The following is a 22,846-nucleotide window of genomic DNA, read 5'->3' as shown; positions in this document are numbered from 1 at the left end:
CGTACTGTGATAATTATACAATTGTATGGTGTAAATTTTCACCTGACCTTAACAAATGTTGTGAAAGGGCTGCTGTGCCTTTTACTGCCGGATGCATCTTGTACTAATAATCGATCAAGTATGTTGTTATGCACTGAGCAGCTGTTTAATAATTTTTTTTAATGAATTGCTATAAGGAATATGTCTTTCCAGAAAAAAAAGCACTGTTTTAATAGCAAGAGTGTCTGTTAGTAGTTTGCACAACTTCTCTTGTGCTATTCTGCCTTTAATTAGTCAACATTCACACACAAATATGATGGAAAAAAGTAAGCAAACAAACTCATCAAATGATCTTCATTTTCATTCTTATTTTAGGCACAGGTTTATCAAGCTTTGGAAGAGAAGGGGACCGCTAACCTAAGAGCGGATTCGGTGAGTACCCGCACGAGCCAATTGACATTTCTTTTCGAATGCACGTATGATGCAGAGAGTTTGACGCGTGCCTCCTGCTCCGATGCAGTCGGTCCACAAGAGCTTTCAAGCGTTTGCATCTGAACGAGCTCGTGCCATGGTCCTAGGCGCGCGCTCTGGTGTCACAGTACGCCCCGTGTGGCGCGCAGACAGACATTGCGCCTCACCCACCCATACACTCCCTGCCTCACTGCCCTTCGCCGCAGAGCTTTCAGCGTTCCATCATTATGCCTTTTGTTTGTCACGTCTTAGAAGAAGGGAGCTTTATTTCATAATTTATAGGGTGTTTCTCACAGCCTGCTGTCCTGGCCTTCATGTACCACAAGCAGAACGATGGCAGTTAAATTGACAAATGAGGCTTATAAGCTTTCAATTTTTTTGCATTCATGCGTTGAATGCTATCTCTGCTTTTACATACAATTGTCATTGTACAGCTGGGCTTTTGAAAAATCTGCTGTGTTGCACGCCAGTCTGATTGCGCGCCATTTATAGCCGAGGGTAAGAAGACGTGCACGAGTATATATTTGCCATATTTCAATAGAATGTATGTTTCTACACTTTCAGATCTGCATAAACTGAACATTACCGGCCATTTATAATAGCATTTTTATCCGGCAGTGAAATGTGTGTTTTCGCTCTGAGTGCAAAATATAGCTTCTTTTGAATGTCAAATGTGTACTTTTTGACTCCACAAACATTGAAACGTTAACATATCAAAGAGGGGCACACAGGGCAGACATAATAGCACTTAGCTCTGGAGTACACTCATTTTCAAGATACTTTTTAGATGTTTTTGTTATTTTTCCCCATCTTTAGGTTACCTCGTCTTATTGAAGTGTTGGTACGCGGGGGAGGGGGGGGGGTCGGTAGGGTCACGTGAGTGTGTATATATATGTGTGTGTGTGTGTGTGTCTGTGTGTGTCTGCTTCCCGCTGGGGTTACTGTTTTTGGTTAATATCTGAATCTGTCTGCTTGCCTTTGTGGCCCTCTTTATGTAGGAATGTAGACAGAAGCAGTGTCAAACTTCTGTTACCCAAATCTGTGCGCTGAATTCCTTTTAAGATATCTAGTCTTACATACTTCCAAAAACAGGGTTTGTTGCATCTCATCCAAGCTTTCCTTCCACAGTGGGAATCTATGGTTGCCATGCCAAGAACTGAATACGCTATACTCGCTTTTTGGTTGCTAGAAGCCTACAAAGTACACTTTCTGTTAAAAGGTGAGCTAGATCGGTGTGGGAACACTTTCAAAGAACAATACTTCTCCAGTATTAGGGTGTCTTTCGTAGATTCACATGCTTGAATATTCCCTGTCGTCGAAGTAGGAGCCCCACGGTAAATAAAATAGCAATAAAATCTCAATAAAATATGTATATAAAAACATATTGCGTAAATTCCAAAACCAGAAATACTTATAAGTACCAGGTTAGTGTTAACACATAGGAATATATAGGAGAAAAAGAAACACCTTTAGAACATATCCATGTCATTATGTTAGTCCAAAGTACAGTCAATCAGGCACAAGCACCCTTCTAGAACCTTCTCCTCAGAGGCTCAGGCCCTCAGATTTTCTACCGCACATCGTGTTAAAGCAGTCTCCCTTAGCTCTGCTCAGTTTTCAACTTCTTTCTGGAATTTCTTCAGTTTTCTGAAATGTCTTCAAGTAAGAAGTCTTTGTTTCCTTCTTGTTCTTCTTGTGGGAAGTTGCGGCTCTACTCAGAGGACCCTCACAAGAAGTGTATTTACTGCCTCTATCCAGAGCATGAGGTAGGAAAATGTATAATCTGCAGGACATTTTCAACCAAGACCCTTAAGGACAGGGAGGGGCGTCTTCTCCTGTGGTTGCAGAGGTTGAAGGATAAGGATTCACCTCTCTCTGATGCAGAAAGCCTTGCTTCCGGTGTGTCCAGAGCTACTTCAAAGCGTAGCAGTGTTCAGGAGTTGCCATCTCCTTTTCTGAAGAAGAGGAAGCTTCCTCTCCAGAAGGCTCCTGTTGTGTCTACACCTCCTCCTGCTACACCTGCGCCCTCGAGTTCTGACTCTCCGGCGCCCTCAGCTCCTTCTGCGCATGTTTCCTCTAAAAAACATGCTAAATCGTCGACAGGCTCGTCGACGGTCGTTCCATCGACGAAATCGGCCGTCTCGTCGGCGGCTGTGGTCTTGCCGTCGACGATTCCGTCGACGGTGATTGTCCCGTCGACCCCGTTATAGTCTACCTTTGCATCTTTGCCTCTGGTGTCATTTTCTTCATCAGCTTCTGGGCCTCCAATAGTTGACCCTCTGCACCAACGACAGGTGCCTCTGGAACAGCTTTCACTTCCGAGTCACCCTCCGCCTCCATCACCTCTTTTTGCCACCGGTTCGGAGCATGACTCAGATGAGGAGGATGATGACAGATTCCGACAAGCTCAAAGTCCTTCGGAGCTAATCATTAAATGTCAGGATTACGAGGATGAACAGGAAGATTCCTACTTCCAGGAAGAGGAACCATCTGTTCAGGTTTCAACAGCTCAAATACCCCTTTCCCTCATTTCAAATCTCCAATATATGCTGGAGGATTACAATAGACGTTTTCCACTGTCTCATCATGGGTCTCCTCAACCAACGGTGCCTGTAACTACAGTGGCTCCTCCTACTCCTTCACTGTCGGAGCCTGCAATATCTTCCGTCCCATCAACCTCCATTCAAGTGCATGTAACTGTTTATGAGGATGATGACGTTCGCCCAGACAGAGAGGATGGCGAAGTCGAAGATGATGACGGGAACATGACGGATTGGGACGACTATCAGGTCCAGACACCGTCTCCGCCTCCTTCGGTACCAGGCGATTCCCCTCCTGTGGACATAGCTAGTTTTCATCAGCTTATGGAACGAGCAGCGCAGCGCTTTAAGCTTCCTATGGTCAAGAAGGACGAGGACTGCTTTCTTTGACTTCAAGAGTCCGCCCTTTGAACAGGTCAGGGCTGTGCCTATTATGGATTTTATTTCGAACAAAGGTGTCAAATTGATGCAGACGCCAAATACCATTCCGGCACTTATTCCTCGTTTGGAGAAGAAATATAGAGCACCCCAGAGTTAACCTGCTTGTCTGATGGCACAGCATAAGCCCGATTCCGTGATCCCTCAGGCCGCGCAGCGTCGGTCTAGGAATCAGTCTTCCCCTATCACCGCTCCTCCGGACCGTGAAGGACGTCGGTTTGATGCCATTGGCTGTAAGTTTTCCACTATGGCTTCTACCAACCTGAGGGCTGCAAATTCTCTGGCCATTCTGGGGCGCTATGACCGCCAGATGTGGTCTGATATGTCTTCCTTTATCGACCTCATTCCTGAACCCTCCTGAGCAGAGGCTCTCAAAATTCTTCAGGAGGGAGCGAGAGCGTCCTCAGAAATTATCAATTGCTCTGTGGACATTGTGTGCACTGTTTTTTGTCAGCTTGCGGGAGCAGCCATCTTACATCGTCAGGGCTGGCTACGTTCCACCTCGTTTCGCCAGGAAGTTCAGTCGAAAACTCTCGACATGCCCTATGACGTCGAATCGCTTTTTGGCCAGCATGTGGACGATGCACTGCAAACTATAAAGAAGGACACCGAGACGGCTCGTGCCCTCGGCACTTTGCAATTTCTCAAGCCGCCTTTTCGTGGTGTGCGCTGACGCGGCACCACCTCTTCTTTTCACGCCGGATCCACCCAGTACCGTTCCTACGGTCAAGGAAATCAAAGATATTCCTTCCAGTCCCAGCAGTCCTATCTGCAGCAGTCTTCAAAATCTTATAGAGGAAAATCTTTCTACAGAGGTTCCACTTCTAAGAAGCAATGACTTGCCTTCCCCGCTCAAAGTTGGAGGTCGAAACTCCCTTTTCTACTCCAAATGGTCTTAAATCACCTCGGACCATTGGGTGCTGGACATTGTATCAAAAGGCCATGCTTTGGAGTTTCAACGATCTGGTCCGGGTGACCGGTCGGATGCGGTCCTCTCTTTAATGGTGGGCTCAGCTGTCAAACATCACTGCCGGTACTTCCTTCCTCACTATCGCTCCGGAACTCGTCCTTACCACGGATGCCTCCCTGGAAGGCTGGGGCGCACATCTTCAGGGGCTATCTATAAAGGGCAAGTGGACCCTGTCTCAACGTTCCTGGCACATCAACAGGCTAAAGCTAATGGCCATCTTCCTGGCGCTCAAATCTTTCCATCTCCTGCTCCAGGGAGAAGCAGTGCTCATTCAGACCGACAATACTAGGAGTATGCACTATGTAAACAAGCAGGGCGGCACCAAGTCACCGCTCCTCTTCCAACTGGCACAGAGTATCTGGGACTGGGCACTTCATCACCAGATCACCCTGACAGCGGTTCACCTACTGGGCATCTCAAACATCCTGGCAGATTTCCTCAGCAGGTCCGCGTTCTCGTCCCACGAGTGGGAGTTGCATCAGCCGACTCTAGACTTAATCTTTCGGCTGTGGGGTCGTCCGTACATGGATCTCTTTGCGAGCCCTGTGAACCGGAAATGTCCATCCTATGCAAGTTGGCTTCCCCATCAAGGGTCGTCTGGGAATGCCCGTTTGATGGACTGGTACAATCTATTCGCCTACGCTTTTCCGCCGATTCCGCTGGTTCCTCGAGTGTTGTGGAAAATGCGGAGACAGCCGTGCTACATTCTCCTGATCGCTCCCAGATTGCCTTGACAAGCGTGGTTCTCTGAGCTGTAAACAGGATTGGGCGCACGCTGCTCCACCTCTCAGCTGGATTACCCCTGTGCATTCTGGGTCATGCAGTTTGTGTGTCTTCGCAAATGAAAAAGAAAGGGTTCGTAAGTGATTCACCAAGTTTGGTGCAAGTAGTTACTTGGTTTCTCCAGGCATCTCTAGACACGAGATTCGACTCTTATCTTAAGACGCTTGTCTTTTATTTTTGATAGCACAATCTCCAGATGTTTAATTAGAATTTTAATTAATCCTAATGATGATTCCAATACAAATTCTCCCCATTTATGCAGTAGGTCATCTGACACATCCTGTTGACTTGGCATCAAGGAGATTCTTAATCCTCTAGGGACTTCCACATATTTCTTCAATGTTATTAATTCCCACCATTTGTTAATCTCTTTCTTACTCAGTTTTTCCCACAACTTGAGCGTTGACAGTTTCTTATTGTGTGCCGAAGTGATGAAATTAGATGCAAGTGGAGTTTCATGGGGTATAGAGTTCTAATGCCAGGTTGGAAGAGGTTAAACAGGTTATGAGAAGCAAGAAACCCATTGAGGTGGTTAAAGATAAAACATTTCAATATTCTAGAAAAGTGGAGCTGTGAAATAGGTCAATAGTAGGTGGGTTTGGATGGATCGGCAGAGGCTTCCTTGAGTTAAGGGTAGGACAGTTGTTGATTTGAAGCATAGAGATTAGGAACTAGAGCTCAGGTTCCTGGAATTCCCACAGAAGATCCAGACAAGTACTTAGCTTGTTATATCCTGATTGGGCTATACCAATGGAATGTACAACAGATTATAAACCTCAACTATGAGAAGCTGTTTTTCACGTAAACCTGCAAACATGTAAAACTGTTGCAGCTTGGTAGCTTCCACATGTAAAGGTACACAACCACCTCCCACCTGTTTCAAAGGCCCTTCACTAGATAGGTGTGTGTGTGTGTGTGTGTGTGTGTGTGTATATATGTATGTATATATGTGTGTATATATATAAATATGTATATGTGTATATATGTATATATATATGTATATATATATATATATATATATATAATGTTCAACTTGCTCATATTCTGTGCATAGAGTAGGATATGATATTTCATAGAGTACCCATAACTCACAACCCCGACAAGCACTTCCGGCAACCTTAACTATCACATCATTCATGGCATGTTAAATGACATAATTGATAACATCACTCATGACATCTCGGGTAACACCACTGATACCAGCATTCCCAGGAACCAATGTTCTGCCGTTGGACCTAGGCAGCGGGAGTCTGCTGCAGGACCAGGCTCTGTGCTCAAGCCTATGTGAGTGACCATCTTGCACAGTTCATTGATTGAGCTGAGTGCAGCAGGTGTTGGCCGCATGGCCTGGCTGTTATCTAGGCCCTACAGTGAGCCCTCGACAGACCCCAAATACTACTGGGCTAGTACTTCAGCTGAAAAGCCCGACCTACAGCAGGCCCTGTGCCCAACGATCCACATGCAAACATCCCCACAACACGGGTTTACCATGTGGCCGGACTTGTTATCTGGCTATCCACCCAACACTCCATGGGTGGTCATTCGAAACTGTGCACAACCTTTCACTGTGTACAGTGGTAGTAGGATGCAAGGCCTGCCATTCACCAGGGCCAGCAATTGAACGTTTGCGAGACACCGTCTCCTGTTGCACACAGTCTGCAGCTCTTCACAGCGAGACTTAGCTGCAGAGCCTAGTTTATCGCCAATCCTTGTACACAACCCTTATCGGGCACCTAGGCCTTACTTTGTATGGTCTTAAGACATGCACATACAAGAAGAAGCAGGTCCAATCCTTCAGGGCTCCTCATGTTATAGCTAGGAGGGTCCAGTCCTCCCCTAGTAAGCACGCCAGGGAGCACAACTGCCCACCGACTCACCCGGTTCCCCTGGCTCCGACAGATACCATTTTGTACCGCCAACTTATGCGCTCAATTGTGGCAATTAGAGGCTAAATTATTGTTAAGGCTTTCATTGAAATGTCCTGATGATGGTCCCCGTGATTTACTAGGGGGTCCGAAACGCCGTCGACCTATTGAGCACCGAATGCTTAAACGTGATTACTATGTGTTGTAATGGTGCTTTGTTAAAAATTCTGTACAATTGCATTAATGACAGAAAACGTGCTTTGCCTTAAAAAGCCCTTCTTCCCTCTCTATGTCCACCTTCTGTACCCGTTCTGTTAGTGCTGGGCACAGGCTTGTGTTCCACACTGGTTGACTTGTGGAAGGTACTCCTTGTGTTATAACGAAGTGCTTATTGAGTAAACTTTAAAGACCACTGTCCGGCTGGACATGTCACTCGTAATATAGATTGACTCTGTCTATATTTTATTCCTTCTACATTTCCTGTATGCATGGGACCAGTGTTGCATGTACAAAGTATGTTCCCCGAGGTCCCTGCTGACTAATTTGGGGCCCCTTGTTGTTGTTAAATTTACTCCTACTATTCAAACGCACATAAAACGTATGCGAGACTAGACCACCTTCTAGTCACGGGCCGGTCTGGGATCTGGCCACAGACTCTGAAATAAGGGTTCTCTCACTTTCGGACCACGCCCCAGTTACGGGCACATTCCGTCTGCCACCGATGTCTCCTTCACGTGGGGTTTGGCGCCTCAGAGATACTCTTCTGCATAAGAAGACGGTGGTGAAGCACATACAGGACTCGATCCGTGACTACCAGACGCACAATGATAATGCTGATACCACCCAGGCGACACAGTGGGCAGCTCTGAAGGCGGTGATCCGAGGAGAATTCATTGCTATCTCCTTGGCGGAAAATAGGGAACGGCAGCGAAAGCGGGATGAACTCACCCGTAAGGTACGTGAGCTGGAACAGGTACATCAGAGAACAGGGGCCCCCAGAGTATGGAAGCAACTTATGGCAGAGAGGAAACTCCTGTCAGCGTTAGACATGGATAGAGCAGAATATGCAGCGTTGCACTTGAAACACGCGTACTACACGGGTGGCGATAAGTGCGGCCGGCTCCTAGCGAATAAGCTCCGAGTGGCGCATCAAAGACACTTAGTGAAAGAGCTCTCGATCGCTGCTGGAGAGACCGCCACAGAGGATAGCCAGATCGCGGAAGGTTTCCGCCGGTTTTACGCCGACTTGTATGCAGGCGAGCCTCCATCGGAGCAGGCAGAGGTAGAATATCTGGATTCGGTAGCTCTTCCCTCCCTCACCACAGAACAAGCGGAACATCTGGAACGAGACTTCCGGGTTGAGGAGGTGATTACAGCCATTTCCAAGCTCAAGCACGGGAAGGCTCCAGGCCCGGATGGTTACACATCCCTCTTTTATAAGACATTTTGCCCCATGCTAGCATCTATCCTTACACGCCTTTTTAATTCATTCTCCGCCCCTGGCGCTATCCCTCCAAATTTACTCCAAGCAACGGTGTTGGTAATCCCCAAACCGGGGAAGGACCGGACTCAATGTAGCTTGTATAGACTGATCTCTCTTTTGAACATCGACCTCAAATTATACACCGGGATCCTGGCGGCCCGTCTGACACTTCATCTGCCGGGCCTAGTGGACCCGGATCAGGCGGGGTTTGTCCCTGGGAGGCAAACGGTGGACAATACCAAGAGAGTGGTTCATATCCTAGAGAAGGCCTCCCGGATTCCAGGGGAGAGAATGCTACTGTCGGTCGACGCAGAGAAGGCCTTTGATCGGGTGTATTGGCCTAACTTGGAGAAGGTTCTTTCGAAGGCGGGCATAGGAGAGAAATTTCGCACTCTGGTGCTTAACTGCTACCGATTTCCATTCTCGGTGGTACGGGTGAATGGCTGTAGCTCTCAGAGATTTGCGATAGAACGGGGAACCAGACAAGGGTGCCCTCTATCCCCGCTGCTCTTCGCACTCTATATGGAGCCCCTTGTCCAACGGATACGCCAAAACCCGAACGCGGCCGGCATAAAGATGGGGAAATATACACACACCATTAGCCTCTACACTGATGATATACTAACGCTTGCAGATCCGAGGAGGGCACTCCCTGCGTGTATCGCGGAGCTAGAGGACTTCGCTGCTGTCGCGGGCTTCAAGATGAATATGGGAAAGTCTGCGGCCCTTGATGTTTCACTGACTGCTGCCACTAGAACTGATTTGCAGGCCCTCTTCCCCATGCACTGGTCTACGGACCTGGTACCATACCTGGGCATACTATTGGCGCCCACCCTACCTGCTATGGTGACCGCCAATTACGCGGCCTTGAGTAAAAAAATCAAGGAGGAACTGAACCGCTGGAGCAGAGGAACACTGTCCTGGTTAGGCAGAATAGCCGCAGTGAAGTTGACTCTACTGCCGCAGGTGCTATACCTGTTCCGAGCTCTGCCGCTCCAGCCGCCGAAAGGGTGGGTTCAGCAGACTCAAGCGGACATTGCACGTTTCATCTGGCAAGGCCGCAAACCCAGACTCAAGAGAGCCTTATCCACGCTAGCCCCTGAGGCCAGGGGTCTAGGCATACCGGACTTACGCATGTACTTCCAGGCGGTGCAACTGCGATATCTGGTGGAGTTGAGTAAATGGGAGTCAGACAAGCACTGGCTTTTTCAGGATCAAGCGGTCGCAAGCCGGACCTTGCAGGAGGTGCCCTTCTTACGTAGGGCTCACCGCCCCCCTTCCCCCAATCTGTAGGCGTCCTTCGTCACGCGAGTCCCGATTAGAATTTGGGACGCTGCTAATGTCACACAAAATCTCACGACTTTCCCCTCACCATTCACACCTCTGTTTGGGAATCCAGACTTTCATCCAGGGATGGAACTCGGGGCTTTCGCGCATTGGCGGACTACAGGCTGCAGCACGCTGTTTCATATGTACACCCCAGACGGCGTCATCCCGTTTCAAGAGTGCAGGCGAGAATACAAACTCCCCGAGACGGAAAGGATGCGGTACATGCAGGTGCGCCATTGGGCGCTCCAGCCGCAAGTGCGCGAATCGGCAGACAGGAGGCTCCGACCGTATGAGAAGTGGCTGATGACACGCACCTCAGACAAACAACTTATTTTAGACCTCTATAAGTTCTTGCAGCCTTCCTCCTCTCATATCTATAACCCTGGTAGGAAACGCTGGGAAAGGGAATTGGGGAGGGCCCTGAGTCATACAGAGTGGGACCACATTTCTTACCGGGCACGACATTCAGCGTACCACACGGGTCTCACGGAAACGTTCACGAAGGTATCCACATATTGGTACTACACACCGGAGAGACTGCATGAAATGAACCGTAACATTGAGAATACTTGTTGGCGGGCTTGTGGGCAGATAGGCACACTTACACATTTCGTGGGACTGCCTCCTGCTGCACCCCTATTGGAAAGATGTCTTAGATGAGATTGACTCATGTTTTGACATAGAACTACCTCGCTTCCCTGCATACGTCCTGTTGGGCTTGCCCAACGGATTGATGTACCCTTTGAAGTCTCGTAGGGGTAGGCAGATAGCGATCGCACTGGGTTCTGCTGTTCAAAACATACTCATTCATTGGCGCACCACCACACTCTCCTCTACTACAGGCTGGCTTCAAAGATTGTGGCATGTCCTAGGGATGGAGAAGTTATCACTCATGGTAGCGGGAGAGGTGGAGCAGTTTAATGGCCTGTGGCAGCCGTTTCACTCACTGCTTGTAACAGAATTTAGAGAACTCACATGCCCCCGATATCTCCGCTTATTGAGATTAACGAAGCAAACGGTCCCCACTGCCCAATGAGACTAGAGTTACGGTCCGCTGCGAAGGGAGGGTGACTTGTGGGAGGTGATGTGGGAAGGCAAATTTAGTACTGTACGGGGGGAGGGTGGACGGGGGTTCAGGGGACGGGGAGGGAGGGGGGAGTTGTTAGAAGGGGTGTGTTTTTTCCCTTTTTGCTGAGGTTGTTGTTGCAGCATGCGCACCAGACACCACGCCTAAATAGACGTTACAATGGCGGAACTTTTACGCACTGGTTTCGCTCCTGTATGGTTGTACCATTGCACTGATTCTCCACTGGCTGCCAATAAGAGAGAGAGTCATGTTTAAGACACTGTATGGCATCATATTATTCAGGGAACGGCTCCGTCCTATCTGTCGGAGTTACTCACCCCTATGTCCCAAAGCGCCAACTGAGATCAGGTGGGGCGTGTTTGGTGTGTGTTCCCGCTATCAAGAGAGCGAGGATGGGTGGACACTCCTTCCGCCTGTTGGCCGCCCAGCAATGGAACAGACTTCCCTTGAGTCTCCGGATGGATGCCCGGAAAGGTACCTTCAGGAAAAATCTGAAAACTCATTTCTCCCCCCCCCCCTTGGTTAGTTAGGATTGACTGGCTGTGGCATTCTGAGCAGTTGCACCGCAGCGCGGGGACACACTGGCCGAGTGTAACCATACGCTTCATAAATGTGCCTTTTATTTATATATATAGATATATATAGATAGATAGAGATATATATATATATATATATATATATATATATATATATATATATATATATATATATATATATATATATATATCTAGGAGGGAAACAAAGAAATGAGTGCATGAGCAAGGAAAAAGCTGAAAACTAAGAAAGGTGTTCAGAATCAATGGCATACAGAGAAAAGGGCATAAAAATAATTTCATGCTTCTCGAATTCTGTAAGTCCTCCCCATGAAATGATGTTTTATTATAAGATATTTATTCCGCTTACTATCACAGGTATTTAGGCATGTTAGCGGAACAGGCGCTGATTGCTATGAGAAGAAGGCAAGTTACGAGAGAGAGCCTAATGGAAGCCATATCTAAAGGTGTAGGTTAAAATTGAGAGTGGACTTTCTTGACGTAATAAGTGTCCAACAATTCCGTAGTCTTTGGGCACATTTTTTCTATACAATATATTGCAGCATTCGGAAGGTTTGCATATTGACAAGACAAACATTTAGACTAATCATTATTCTCTGGCAAATCGAAGAACCGTTTTCTTAAAAAGTTTCATTTTCTTTATCATATTTGTATAACATTATGTGCAGCAACACTGTTGCTTCTAAGCGCGCAGCAAGATGCCCATTTTGAGGTTTGAGCTTGGTTCGATCTGGTTTTCAACAATGTTTGTCTCAGACACTGCACACGAGTTTTCATTTTAAATATGGGTAAGTTTCCCACGATAACTCTGAATGTGAATTTCCTTGTGATGTTGCCTGGTATTTCCATCCCACTCATAGTAGTTCTGTTGCCATGTTCTCCCCAAAATATAAAATGTTTTCTTGATAGCTTGCATTATTGACTCGGCTAGCAAGTGTTTTTTGTTATATCCTGTGTCTCCTAGTTCTTTGCTGCTCAGCCTGTGTGAGTGTGATGCAATAGAATGTTCACGAGTGCATGGTTTGGAAGAGTGGTCTGTTGGAATGAGTGGGGCTGAGCAGCAGGATGCTGTTCCCGGTGGGGCTGTACCATCTTAACTATAACTGAATAAACCTACATAATTTACAATACTTGCTACTGAACTGATTACCTACAAGGGTCTTACTTCGTTTACAAAAGTTTTAATACGTGGAGAGTGACAGTGGCATGGTTCTGAAGCACGAGTACGTCAGATGACTTGTTAATTCTAAGCACATTGTGATTTTTGTAACTCTGCTCACTTCCTGCTTTGGCAGCTGTGGTTTCGGCCCTTTGGAGAATGCATCGGTTCCCACCTTGTGCCTTTTCTCACCTTGGCCCCTGCGCGTGCCTCTGTGATCCGGTCCTTGTTACCTTGACGCTAAGCTGTCTTGGCGGGAAGGATTTGAAGAGGCTGCTTCTGAGCCCGTCGCCTGACAGATCTGGATATTGCTTTTCACCAGTCAGGCTTGGAGTCGTTTCTGTCGCTGGCTGTAGGTGAAATGGAATAAACACCTGTCAGGCACGATCACACAGCCCAGTGGGCTGCTGGGCCGCGTCGCTGTATAAATGACGCTTGTGCCTCCATAAGGCTGGGGGCTAATGACGGTGCGCCCTCTAGAGAGCACTCCAGGCCGCAGCTTCCCTTGGGTCTGTTTACAGCCATAGCATAGCGCAGAGGCTCACGCGAGGGTGCTTTCGGCAGGGAAAGGATTCTCACCGACTGAATTATATTAAGCAAAGTTAAGCCAGTGAGGGCCCATATATCTGCGGTGTAAGAAATGGGGGTTACCCAAATCTCCAAGGGGGTAGCATGGCACCAAGCGGGCAGGCCAAACTTCGAGGACATGTGAAGCACTCACGCAGTATCCACAGACGACACACCAATCACGCTACAAAAGAGTCACGACACCACCTTTGGTTGGAAAAGAATAAGTTTAGTGATATCTCCATCCTGCAAGGCAAAAAGGAAAAATACACTGGTAATGACAACAAGGCGCCAACTGGCGCCAGAGCCAAGTACATCATGGAGAATTATTTACATGGGACAAAAAGGGTTGATACGATAGTCCATAGCTGAAATAAAGAAGATGGTGATTAAGTTATCAGGGGACCTGGGGCCAATCTGGCGGGGCCAACTCAGGCTCTCTTCCTTAAGGGGGTTGGTCGAAATTGTAAGTTTCAACATTAGCGTACGTACACCTCATGCGTGACAACACCAACCCAACCCCTGTAAGGGAATAACAACAGGTTATCATAGTATACACTATACAAGAACACCTGGAATAAATCGTCAGGCCAGCCTATTGACCAACATTAGGTAGAGCATCCAGTATTAACCTCAGGTAGGGGCCATACTTCGGGTCCAGGAACACCTGTAATAAACTAGCAAGGCTGGCTCATTCACATGGGGAACAACAATGGGCCAGGAATACCTGTCCGGCCAACATAGGAGCAGGTCACCTGTAATAGAAAGGAACATCCAGGTTTACCCCACCCTCAACCTGCGGCATAAAACATCAGGCATAAACTCTTCCCGGGTCACCTTAGGGGAAACAATATCCCATGGGGCATAGAACCCTAGACCTACGAACCTCAAAATAAGGTAAACCCTCCTCGGGGCATAAACATATATATTGGATGCTAAGCCTATCCTCTGGGGGCAGGAGCACATGTACATGAGCTTCACGACCTGTCTGGGACCCTAGGCACCACAGGTAACAGGCAACCATTAGGCATCACTGTCAATTCACTCTTCAGGCGGCTGCCCACTCCAGGGACCACCTATACGGGCCGAACTGGAGGCACCTAAAACCTTGTGCCCTATCACGAGGTGTCTTAAGTTTACAAGTCAAGGGTGGGGGCGGGCACCAACCCTGTGCCCCGTTTACCTCTCCACCCCCTCTGCATAGGCCCCACTCACCGGCTGCTACCGGGGATGTCCTTCGGGCTGCGGGCTCTCCTCCCGCTGCTGGCCCCTTTGTCGAGGAGGCCGGTCAGGAGACTCTTTGTGCTCTTCTCCTGTGAGCTCGGACCCCCTTCTGCGGGGTCCTCTGGGACTGTCAGGCAAGGTGAGGGGAGGGGCAGGCACCGACTTGTACCTCGACGACCTCTCCCTCTCGCTCCGTTATGGGTAGGCACCGCGGGGCTTCCCTCTTCCTAGTGGGAGCCCCGCCAACAGCTTATCTCGTCACCCGAGATCTCCCAAAAGGGCTGCAATGCTCACTCACTATCGGGACGTCAGGCCGCTCACTCCTGCAGCGTCAGCAGCAGCCACTACCCGCGCAGGGCTCTCCGCTCCTCATGAGAGCCCTGCCGACCCCCAGCACTCCTCTGGCTCTCAGTGCTTCTTCCGCAGGCCTGCGGGGACTTCTACGGGGGAATCTGGGAGGGGCAGGTACCAATCCTGTACCTCGATGCCCCCTCTCTATCTCTTCAGCGGCGGCCTCTGCGGGCACCGACCGGCGGGGTGGGCTCCCGCTCCGGTCTCTTTCTATCGGGGTTCCCCCTCGACCCCGGGGGCCCCGCACGGCGCTTCACCCGGGTCCCCCCCTTCCTCACCGGGACCCGGGGCTTGGGAACGGCTCCTCTTCTTTGGCTGCCCGGCCGGCAGCCAATCCCTGCGCGGCCTTTCTGGGTCACGGTCGCGCAGGCCAATCAGTGCGCGGCGGGGGCTGGCCGATGACGTGGCCGGGCCCCCGTCATGTGATGGGGGAACCTGACGGCCTCAGGGCCTAGCGCGACCCTCTCTGCACTTCGGCGGCCCTCTCCTGGTACCGGGGGCCGCCGCGACGATGCTCCTCACAGTGGGGGCTCCCCACGACGGTGCCGGGCTGCGGCGGTGATATCGGCGGCACAAGGGGTAGGCTCCCTTTTTAATGAGTTATTACTTCACGGGCCCAGCGCAACTGCACGGGACAGCAATAAGGGGTAGGCTCCCTTCTGGTCAGTGTCTCCTCACGCAGAACGCGCGCCACATCGAGGGGTGAGCTCCCTTAGCTACGATAAGGGGTAGGCTCACTTTATTTAAGTATTTATTCATCTGGAAGCGCGCCAAAATGAGGGGTAAGCTCCCTCAGCGCTGTTCAGTCAAAAACTTCCTCAGGCCACACAGCAGGCACAGCGCTATCACTGGCAGGGGGCGCTTTGCTATCTTCTAGCGCTCAGGGCTTCTCAACTTCCAGGGTCCTGAGACACAAAGGGCACAGTTCCTCCAGCAGGGCGCAATCCTCCCAGCCCACTGCCTCCAGAGGGGCCACAACTTCCTAGGGGCACCAACCTCCCCAAACAGCGTCTGACAGGCGCACCTCATGGAGGGGAGGGGCGAACAGTTCCACAGCCAGCCCCAGGGGCACACTCCTCACTTCCTGGGGGAGTTCAAGCCCACAGCATTCCTCTTCTTCTGGGCACCTCTTTCCCTCAGCGCTGGCGTAGTTCAAGGTCCCACAGCGTCGGGGACCTAGGGGGGCTCTCCTTTGGTCAGGGGCCCTGGGGGACAGTGGAGGGGGGGGGGTGGAATGGGTGCAGGCCCCAGCTCACAGGCCCCTGTGGCGGTAACTCCTTGCAGCAGGTCCCCTCACATCCCTGTCCCAACTCTGTCTGACTTTCTGGTGGCACTTCTCCCTATTTATACCCTCCTCCCTCACAGAGCCAGCACCTTCCGGAATGTTGGGGAAAACTGGTTCACACTGGCTCAAGGGGGGGGGGGGGGGGGTTGAGCACCCTGGGTGCCAGGCTTCCCTCCAAAAGCTAGGGGTGGCTGGGTATTAATAACTAGACCGCCAACCTAACGCAGTCAGGTGGCACTACCCAGGGCCATGGCATCCATTTTAAGAACACAGTACATTTTAGTCAGGTACATTTTTAAAATGGGGATTGTTTTCTGCACACCATTTAATAACATTTAATTTTACAACAGGGCAACTCTTACCACACATGGTCCATACATATTTAATACCATGGGGGAGACATTCAAATTAGGGGGGGCAAAAAGCGAAAAATTTGGGGGGAAAAGGCCAAGTCCAACGTGCGGGATTCATCGATTTGACCTTCCATTAACTACGACGAGATTATGCCACTTTGGTTAGTCTGTTTGACTGGATGACTGTTAGGAATCTTAAATGGTTGGCTGCTTTGTTGCTCTCAACTAGGCGGATAGACAAAGCCATTGTACTTGACAAAAGCATGGCCTAGAGTTAGGGTAACTAGAATATTAATGCCAAAAACCGGGACATTTCACAAAAATAGGACTACCATTTTACTTCAAGCGAGGGCAGAGGCACAGAATGACAGTTTTCCTCATCGGATAATTACAGAACAGGCAGTTAGAGCATACATAAAGTGCAATTTTGAAACCCATAAGCTTGCCTGTTAATTAAATGGATTCCTAGAAACAACTACTAATTATCCCTGCTTTGTAAAACCTAAAAAGCACTTCCTGGTGTTTTCAGTTGACCCTCTCTAAACCGAACATGAGCTAAATTTCCTGAAATCTGCCGGGACAGCTGGTGAAAAACCGGGACCATCCTGACAAATCCGGGAAACACCTTGTTCACCCTACCTAGAGTATTGTAATACACTTTGCGCTGTGTCAGTGTGCGATAGAAGCAAGGGACCAGGCCATTGGTTCATCGGGTTTTGATTGTCGCTCCAGCTCTGTTTTAACATAGGGGCAGTAGTCAATGTGCAATTGTCAGCCTTGCTCCAAGCCCCCTCTGGGAAATTCATGACAACTGCAGAAAGAAGCCAAGCATGTTGCAAGCAGATTCCCCTACTCCTGAGGCTTCAGCAGGCTAGAAATCCTTATTAGTGAGAGGGAATAAAAGTATGCTAGTCCCCAAGATCCTGGAGATCTTGAGCCTGGAGTCCCTGATGGCCATACTTTAAAGCTCAATATAGGGAGACGGGGCCTTTCTAGTGTTGGGGGGGGGGGGGGAGTAGGATTTATGTGAACTGTGTATCTGATAGTAACACCTAGCAACAGATTCCTTACCTTTGAACTTCCAGGCATCCGGCTGATTCCGGAAGATTTATGACAGCAATACCCCTGCGTGCCGGTCGACTCCACGTGACATCGTGGGCGTCGCGTTCGTTGTCGTGACATCTGTGTTGTCAATATAACCACCAATCTGAATTGCTGACGTCAGTTCTTTTCTTTCCGCACCAGCCAGCACCGATCCGTTTGAGAGAGCTACCCCGGTCACTTTTTGATAGTTGTTTTTACTTTTTGTCGACTCCTTTTGGTGTGTAGGATGTCCAATAGAAAGACTTCAGGGTTCAAGTTCCTGTCACCGCGCCATTTTGGTGACTGACCCCCATCTCATGTGTCTCTGGTGCCTGGAGCGTGACCACAACACATTTGTGCTCTGATTGCCTGGCCATGGCATCGAAATCTTATATGGAGCAGTCCCTGAAGCTGCTTGCGGCCCAGCAGGCACTGCTGAGGTTGCCTCGTTGATCTTGATTTCCGGTTGAGAGGAAGGTCCGAGCATCGCTTCAGGAGCTCGAAGTCCTCTTTGTCAAAGTCATCAGGTAAGAGGCACCACAGAAAACACAAGAAGTCTAAGCGTGCTTCGACTTCGCCCTGTCCGCCTCGCGGGGAGACTGAGGAGTTCTAGGCCCCGCTCTTTGGAGCAGGCACCTGGCTCAACTCAGCCTCTTCTCCCCTTAATGGTGATGGGAGCAGCCCCACCTAACTTAAGTAATTTTACGATGCCATGTGTGCTGTGTTTGGGCAGCCTGACCCTGCCGGTGCACCTTCGGGCCCCGCAGGCCCAGGTAAAAGAGATCCCATGGGTACCCCGCCTTTGGCTCTGGCTATTGCCTCCTGTTGGACCCGTTCCCGGGTTCGGACCGGCGCAAGTCGCACCTCCACAGCGCCCTTTCCCTGTGCTGTGTCTGACGCCGAGGTCTCCCCCATCCTCATTCCAGACGATACAGAGCTGGTCGTGCGTCCACAGACGCCGAGATCGGAGCCGTATGGCTTCATACAGTGTAACCAGCCCCTTTCTGAAGGTTTAGGGCTGGACAAAGAGGATTGGGAGGGGAGCAGAATCCCTTAGAAATCCAGCAGCCCCAGGACATGGACTGGAATGAGGAACTGGGCGATGCCAGTGGTCTGGACACTTCTCCGGATTTCTTAGACAGTGGCCATCAGGCACCATGCCTTGCTGAGGACGTCTGGCTTTTCGGGGGAAGTCCAGGCAAATCTCATGAACGTGCCTTTTGATGGCTCATGTCTCTTCCGAGACCAGGCTGACGCAACGCTTGAGCGCTTCAAGGATTTGCGGGCTACGGCCAAATCCTTGGGCCTTAGTACTTCACTCCGGCCTGTATCCGCTTTTCGCTCCTTTCGTCGCTACAGAAGGGGCTTCCAACCAAGCCAACCCTATTCCAGCCAGCGGGTTCCACAAGTTCAGCAACCTCTGCAGGGCAGTGGTTCATCCTGTCCTCGAGGATCGGAAGGCCAGAAGTCGAGCCAAGCCACTATCCCCTCCTCCACCTCAAAACCTCGTCCAGTGGAAGGCAGGATACACCATCACTTCCACCACTGGCGCAACATCACCTCAGACAGGTGGGTGTTGCAGATAGTCTGAAGGGGATACTCTCTTCCCTTCAAGACTACCCCTCCCTCTATGCCTCAAACTCATGATCGGCTGACCGAGGATCATCGTGTTACTCCGCGAGAAAGTCAAGGCTCTCTTGGCAAAGGGAGCTATAGAGAGGTTCCCGGGCTAGAAATAGGGTGCGGTTGGTATTCCCACTATTTTCTTGTTCCAATGAAGACCAGAGGCTTTCATTCTATCCTCGACCTCAGAGCCCTCAACTACTTCCTCAAGAAGGAGAAATTCAAGATGCTCACTTTGGCTCAGGTTCTGTGTGCCCCTAGACCCGGGAGACTGGATTGGTAGCGTTGGACTTGCAGGACGCCTATTTCCACATTCCCGCCCTGCCTGCCCATCGTCGCTACCTACGGTTTACAGTGGGCCAGGAGCACTTTAAGTTTGCTGTGCTCCCCTTCGACCTCACCAGTGCCCCGCGGGTGTTCACCAAGGTGATGGCAGTGGTCATGGCTCATCTGCCAAAATCAGGGATTACAGTCTTCCTTTATCGCGACGATGGTTGTTGAAGGCGAGCTCGTCCTAAGCAGTCTCCCATCTTCAGACTACAGTGGCCCTCTTGCATCCGTTGGGGTTTACTATCAATGTGCCAAAGTCACACCGGGCTCCCTTTCAGGCACTCCCTTCATCGGAGCAGTTCTGGATATGGTGCAGTTTCGGGCTTATCGTCCCGAGCAGCGGGTCCAGGATATTCGAATTATGATTCCAATATTTCAGCCTCTATCCTGGATTTCAGTAAGAATGACTCCAAGGTTGTTGGGCCACATGACCTCTTGCATCCTTCTTGTAGACCATACCAAATGGCACATGTGGGTTCTGCAATGGGTCCTGAAGTTCCAATCGGGGCAGCATTGGGGAAATCTCACCGACCGGGTCCAGATCTTGGAGGGCACTGCGAAAGATATACAGCTGTGGCTATCAAACCGCGATTAGGTCAGAGGCAGACCCCTCGCCCTATCCCATCCAGATCTCACAGTAGTGACTGATGCGTCCCTTCTGGGAAGGGGCGGCCATCTGAGAGTAGTGAACATCAGAGGACTCAAGTGCTAATCGACAACATGACCCCCATGTGGTACTGCAACAAGCAAGGTGGGGTGGGGTGGGGTAGTGAACCCTGTGTCAAGAGGCTTTGCGTCTCAGCCGAAGGTCTCTAGCAGATCACGAGTGGCGTCATCCGGAGGTGACAAAAGGACTCTTTCCACTGTGGGGAGAGCCTTATTTAGATCGGTTTGCCTCTGTAGAGAATGTGCAATGTCAGCAATTTTGCACACTAGAGTTTCCAAGGTGGCTCTCACTCGGCTACGCTTTTCATCACAAGTCTAGCTCCGGCCTCCTGTACGCCTTTCCGCCCATACCGCTCCTGCCCAGAGTGCTCAAGAAGATCAGGAGCGACCGGGTAGAAGACATTCTTGTGGCTCCCGACTGGGCATGGAGAGTCTAGGTATCCAGAGCTTCTGGCATTGAGCATCAATCCTCCAGTCAGGCTGCCCTTTAGAGAAGATCTCTTGTCGCAACAATAGGGGAGGGTTCTCCACCCGAACCTGTCCACTCTGCCTTCTTTCGTGGAGATTGAGAGGCGACTGCGGACAGCTTTCGACCTTCCTCTCATCATTTGTGAGGTTATTCTGGCAGCTAGACATCCCTCCATGAAGTCTGTTTTCGTCTGCTGATGGTCCAAATTGTGTAAATATTGTACAGAACGGTCTATTGACCCTCTTTCTGCATCCTTGTCTGATATCCTCCTATTTTTACATTCCTTGGCCCAGCAGGGCTTTGCTCTGGACACCTTGAAGGGCTATCTTCCGGCCCTTTACTCTTTTCTTCGGCTGCCTGATCAGCCTTCTCTTTTCAAATCCCCTCTGGTGCAGAAATTCTTGAAGGGGTTAACCCACTTGTTCCCCCCCCCTTTCACCCTTTATTATGCCACAGTGGGACCTTAATTTGGTTCTCACCTTTGATGTGTGCACCATTAGAGCCACTGCACAACTGCCCTCTACTGCTGCTCACCATCAAAACAGCCTTCTTAGTGGCAATAACCTCTGCCAAGGAAGGTGAGCAAACTGTAGGCCTTGTCATCACAGCCTCCTTCTCTGACGGTCCTTTCGGAGAAAGTGGTGCTCTGCACAAGGGCATATTTTCTTCCTAAGTTGGTAAGACCCTTTCATATGGGACAGTCGTTTACTCTACCCACTTTCTATGCACCTCCTCACCCTTCCAAGAAAGAGGAGCATCTTCTTGGCTGGACCCAAATAAAGGTGTTATCATTCTACCTCGATCGAACCAAAGAGTTCCAGGTGAATGACCAACTCTTTATAGGATACATGGGTGCAAAGAAAGGGTGCCTTGGTGAAGAAAGATCCCCCTGAAAGGCTTAGAACCCATTCCACCAGGGCAAAAGCGGCCACCAGGGCTCTTCAGCGTGGAGTTCCCGTTTCAGATATTCTGCAAAGCGGCCGCATGGGCATCACTGCACACGTTCGCCAGACACTACTGTCTAGACTCCCAGGTTCGCATAGAAGGCCTATTCGGTCGCTCTGTCTTGCAGGACTTTCTAGTCTAAACCTTTCCTCAGTCCCTCCTCTGGGGATGGCATTGCTTGGGTATCTATCTGTTCAAAGGTAAGGAATCTGCGGCTAGATGTCTATCAGATGGACAAGTGACTTACCTTCGGTAAAGTCTTATCTGGAAGAGACATGATCTAGCCGCAGATTCCTCATCGCCCCACCCATCCTCCCCACACTGTGGATTGGTTCTAGTGTCGAGGGCTTTTACCTTCCGGGTCCTAGTTGCCTCCTTTAACACACCATGATGAGTCCCCTCATGGTTCCGTGCCCTGGAGTTGAAAGTCTTGAAAAGTTCTCCTGTCAGAGCGCAGAAGTGGCGGTTATATTGACAACGCGGACGTCACGATGAACATGAAGCCTACAACATTACGCTGAGTTGACTGCCGCCACCTACCGTCGTGTAGGGGTAGTGCTATTAAGTCTTCCGGATCCAGCCTGACACCTGGAAGTTGATAGTTATAGAATCTGTGGCTAGATCATGTCTCTACCAGATAAGGCATTACCGAAGGTAAGTAACTTGTCCTTTAGATCATGTTGGCTTGTCATGTTTACGGCAGGAGACTGACGCATATGTGATTTAGCTGGTCTGGTCCTTGAGATTATCATTTGTAAGTGGAACAGTGGTCTTGGGGAGTGTGGGTTCTGACTAAGGTGCATTCTTGGGGACATTCTGGGTCCCAGATTCTCCTTGTACCGTCTCTATCCAGTAGCACACACAATCTGAAAGAGACACGTTAGTGATAGATTCCTTACGTTAGAATATCCCCAGGCGTCAGACTGGATCCGGAAACTTTTTCGTAGCAGTACCCCTGCACGTCGGTAGGCGTCGTCTGCGGCTCCGCGTCCGTCGTCGGCATCGTGGGCGCCGTGATGACGTCGTTTGAGTACTTTGACGCCTCCTCCGCGTGCTGACGTCAGTTCTTCTTTTTTCCGCGCCAGCAAGTGCAGATCTGGAAAAAGCAGTACTTCTAGTCACTTTTTGACTATTTTTTTTGATCATTTTGATCGTCTTTTCGAAGTAATACGACTCCGATCGGTGCCACAGGGATGCCTGGATTCAAGCATTGCGAGGATTGCGACCGCACGATGTCGATCACGGATCCTCACCACCTGTGTCTAACTTGTCTAGGCGCCGACCACGACGAC

The 22,846-nt window shown here is 49.9% G+C and overlaps 1 protein-coding gene across 2 annotated transcripts in view; it reads left to right on the top strand.

The window, feature by feature from the left end:
• MAD1L1 (mitotic arrest deficient 1 like 1) overlaps positions 1-22,846 on the top strand; it is a 2,106,297-nt gene that overhangs the window by 1,012,873 nt on the left and 1,070,578 nt on the right. For both annotated transcript variants that reach the window (XM_086940612.1, XM_086940613.1), the window contains exon 13: positions 355-411. In XM_086940612.1, the coding sequence (XP_086796738.1) occupies positions 355-411 (57 nt within the window). The remainder of the gene's footprint in view (positions 1-354; positions 412-22,846) is intronic.

Source organism: Lissotriton vulgaris, chromosome 10 (genome assembly GCF_964263255.1).
Source record: "Lissotriton vulgaris chromosome 10, aLisVul1.2, whole genome shotgun sequence".
Lineage (NCBI taxonomy): Eukaryota > Metazoa > Chordata > Amphibia > Caudata > Salamandridae > Lissotriton > Lissotriton vulgaris.
Note: the sequence above shows the minus strand (reverse complement) of the source record. Positions and strands in the feature narration are given on the sequence as shown.